This window comes from Gavialis gangeticus, unplaced genomic scaffold (genome assembly GCF_001723915.1).
Source record: "Gavialis gangeticus isolate Ggan-Ray unplaced genomic scaffold, GavGan_comp1, whole genome shotgun sequence".
Lineage (NCBI taxonomy): Eukaryota > Metazoa > Chordata > Crocodylia > Gavialidae > Gavialis > Gavialis gangeticus.
Window position 1 is genome coordinate 230,977,358 of NW_017729032.1, and position 4,194 is coordinate 230,981,551.

General features: G+C 38.4%; 1 protein-coding gene across 1 annotated transcript in view; it reads left to right on the plus strand.

Moving 5' to 3' along the window:
- TMPRSS15 (transmembrane protease, serine 15) overlaps nt 1–4,194 on the plus strand; it is a 151,773-nt gene that overhangs the window by 54,499 nt on the left and 93,080 nt on the right. The window contains exons 11-12 of the mRNA XM_019523896.1: nt 1,535–1,672; nt 2,157–2,306. Coding sequence (XP_019379441.1) covers nt 1,535–1,672; nt 2,157–2,306 — 288 coding nt within the window. The remainder of the gene's footprint in view (nt 1–1,534; nt 1,673–2,156; nt 2,307–4,194) is intronic.

The window sequence follows — 4,194 nt, forward strand, 5'->3', positions numbered from 1 at the left end:
TTTCTGCAGAAAGGCTGCTTAGCTAGTTGGTACCCATTCTGTCCTTAGGAGAGCACATGCCCATGCATAAGTGCTGGACTTCATACTTGTCATTATTAAACCTCATTAGATTTCTTTTGGTCCAATCCTCTAATTTCTCTAGGTCTCTCTGAATTCTAGCCCTACTCTGCAGCATATCTATTAATCCCACAAGTTTGATGCCATCTGCAAACTTGTTGAGGATGCACTCCATCCCGTCTTCCAGATTGTTGATGAAGATATTAAACAAAACTAGCTCCAGGAGCAAAGCTGGGGCAACCTATTTGATGCCAACTGCCAACTAGACATGAAGCCATTTATTACTACCCTCTGAGCCCAACAATCCAGCCAGGTTTCTATCTACCTTATAGTCCATCTGTCCAACCCATACTTTTTTACCTTGCTTGTGAGAACATTGTGGAGGAAAGTATGAAAAGCCTTACTAAAGTCAAGGTATATTATATCTACTGCTCCTCCTGTGTTTACAAAGCCAGTCATCTCATCATAGAAGGCAATCAAGTTGGTCAGGCATGACTTGCCCTTGGTGAATCCATACTAACTGTTCTTATTCATCTTCTTCTCATCCAAGTGCTTAGAAATGTATTGCCTGAGGACCTGCTCCATGACTTTTCCAGGGACTGAGGTGAGGCTGACCAGTCTGTGGTTCATGCTTTCCTTGACACCTTCTTGGATGTCAGCTTGCATAGAATCCATCATGGGTCAGCTTTGTAGATTTAAAAAAAAATCCTCCTCGCCACTTATACTAAAATTTTTCAGTCTGCCTGCTTCCTTTCATGGCAGATGAGGCAAATTATTTTTTTTACCTGCTGCCACTCACAAACACAGGCTTCATCTCTAGGGTCTTGCCTTCCAGAATGTTTTCCATGTTGTAAAGCATAGTTTACAACCTAGCTTAAATTCGGTTGAAAAACTTCAACTCATGACTTTGTTGGAGCCACTTACATTTTGTTTCCAGTGGTCAAGTACAGTTAGCATCTGTGCCACTCCCTCCACTCCAGGTTTCCCAGGCTGCTGAATCTTCAGCTATTCTATCCTGCAGACATCTCTTCACTCCCTGTGCTCTACAGTAAAAAAAAAAACAAACAAACAATCTACCTAATGAAGTATACTTCATATTACCTAAACATGTGTATAGCTGGTGGTGTTCAGATAAGTGTTTTTGAAAGATAACCCTCAGATTATATGCACATAAATATGGTAGGATGTTGCTGTTTTTCAGTAGCTGGCATGCATGCTGAAGTTTAAGTGAGATGGGTGTGTGTGTGTCTGACTGCTACGCTTAACACTACAAAAGTGATTGGATTTTAGCCACCTACCAAACACTGTTTTTGGTTTTGTGGGAATATGAGACAAGACCACTACTAGAGTGAAGGGAGATTTACTTCAGCACTGAAAGAATTAGTTATGCTTTCTCCCCTTTTTTGGAACAGAATTGAACATTGTAATTTGCTCAGAATGACTTTCAGTAATAAAACTTTTTAAAATTTATTCTTAGCATCACTATGGGGAACTAATCCTGGTATTATTCGCATCTTTTCTAATGAAGCCACAGCAGAGTTTGCTACAGACTATTCTGAAAATTACAGTGGCTTTAATGCAACGTACAGCATATTTAATACAAGTGAGCTAAGCAGTAAGTATTCTTTTTCATTTCTTATTCACAAAGTTTGATGAATCTATATTTTCAGCTTCATGAAGAGAGAAAATTGAGATGAGGAAAGCATTTGATTGACCTTGATCCTGTAACTAGGTCAATGTGGGAGAACCTTTGTAATTCTTCAAAGCTCCATTGACTGCATCAGGAGCCTGCTTCCTGCCTTGGCATGTGGAGATCTTGTTGAGCTGTGAAGAATCAGCAAAGTTTTTAATCAAGGGGACTAAAGTCCTTGAAGTTGGTGTTCTCAGTACTGCAGTACTGAACTATAAAGCAAACATATACACCATCTTGTCTCTAATAATGTTGCCGTTGACAGAAGTGAATCCAAAATATCTGTGTGCTCTAGTCTCTAGTCTTCCCAGGTACTTTTCAGCATTAATGCTCCTGTTTTTGCTTAGTAAAGCTGAGCTAGACATACCTGATGAAAAACATTTTACTTATCTACTAACCTTATTCACAGATAATGAGAAAATTAACTGCAATTTTGAAGATGGCTTTTGCTATTGGACTCAGACATTCAAAGATGATGGTGAATGGGAGAGAATCAGTGGACTTACCTTTCCTTTAATGACTGGTCCTAATTTTGACCATACATTTGGGAACCTATCAGGTACAAATAACTATGTAACACTGACAGATAAGTTTCCTTGGGTAAATGTGATGTCTTTTATTAGATCTATGTCCTTATACAACACAGCTGCAACCAACACTGGTATATTAAAAGGAAAACCATCCTTTTTTAATACAAGTCAAAATATACATTAAAAAAATTGGTAATCTGGGGGGAAATTCATCCTGTTTTGGAAGGAATGAGGTATTATATTCAGATGTTGTGCCAAAAGTCCTGTAAATTAAAGTTTTAGAAAACTTATTTTTAATTGTGTAATCTGTCCAGTTTAAGAAACACACTTGTATAATTGTTTGAAATATTAAGTATCGAAGGGATTAAATAATATTACCATTGATATGATTTACTATTATCTTGCTCCTTAAGATATTTATCTGTAAAAACTTTCATGAAAGAAGGGTCACGGATCACGCAACAGATTTACTGCAGACATTTGTCCATAACTTTAAAGAATGATATATACATATAAAATGCAGTATGGTTTGCATAAAGCGTTCTCAGGTTTGTTACGAAGGAACCTGCAAACATCTTAATATTGACTTAGTTTGTGCATACACCCCAAAAGTCACAGCCCCTCCCCTCCTACTCATTACATGTAATGCAGAACTGGTTAATTGCATAATTATTTTAGAACAGCTGCAAATGCAAAGCAATGATCATGCCATAAAAAGGTCCATCCACCTATAAAGTTAGACTTAAAAAATGTTCACTAACTTTATAGCTTTAATTTGCACATGTAGCAGGGTCTCTCCCTGTGGCTGGGAGCCCCAACAGCTAATGTGGCTCCTAGCTCCAGGGGTGCATCATGTGCACTGGAGCCAGAAGTCCCACAGCTGAGGGGACTCTACAACCTGGAAGAGCTGTGGGGTGCATAGAGTACCCTGCAAGCTGTGGGAATCTCAGTTTTGGCAGCCATGGGGCACTGCCAGGACCAAGAGTCCTCAGCTGTGCGACTCCTTGTCCTGGAAGCCATGGGGCACTGCCACAGCTGCAAGTTCAATCAGCTGAAGGACTCTCAATAAGGCGTGATAAGATATGACACTGGATCCCACAGTCATGCCTCCTGTCATGCATGTGTGGTATTGCAAGAGGCATGATTGTGTGGATTGCATACCAGATCCTATCACGCTTCTGCCTGAATATCCAGAAGGGCCCACACAGATGCCTTTACTTACCATGCCTAAATCAAATTTCACAACCCTCCCCATAACTGCTGTAACAAAGTAATTTCATAAAAAGTTCCTTTTAAAGAAATGGAGAGTATTTTGAATTTGTGAATCTTCATGAATTATGAATGGCAGTGCTCCAACACTGATTCTAAAGTTTTAATGCTAGGATCAAAAGTATCCTCATGCTATCTGTCAATGCAGTCAGAACTTAACATACATGGTTTCTGTTCCACATTGAATATTGTGTTAGATTAAGGATTAAAACATGTATTCAGGGAAGATTTAGAAATTGGAGAAGATTAGGATCTGTGCAAGGACAAAATACTTACCGAAAAAGGATAAAGTAGCTAATAAATTAATATTTGGCATACAATAGTCATATGGCACTAAAGTGAATGTACAATCCCAAAACGGTCTTGAAAAGATTATCTTATTTTCAGCCTCAACTCCTGCAATACAAATCTGTTGAAGGAACATTACATTCATTTAATAAAACACCTGGCAATGATTTTTGGAGCTATTGAAATTTTTCATTTATTCCCAACATTTTCTGTTTAACTGCACTGCTTAAGCTGACAGTCCTATATGCGGTGTTGCTATTATTTCAACATTCAAATTTCTACTGTCAGTTTGATATAAACCTATATGCTGACATCATTAATATATAGATATTGAACGTGTTCAGTAAGACTGGCTATTTT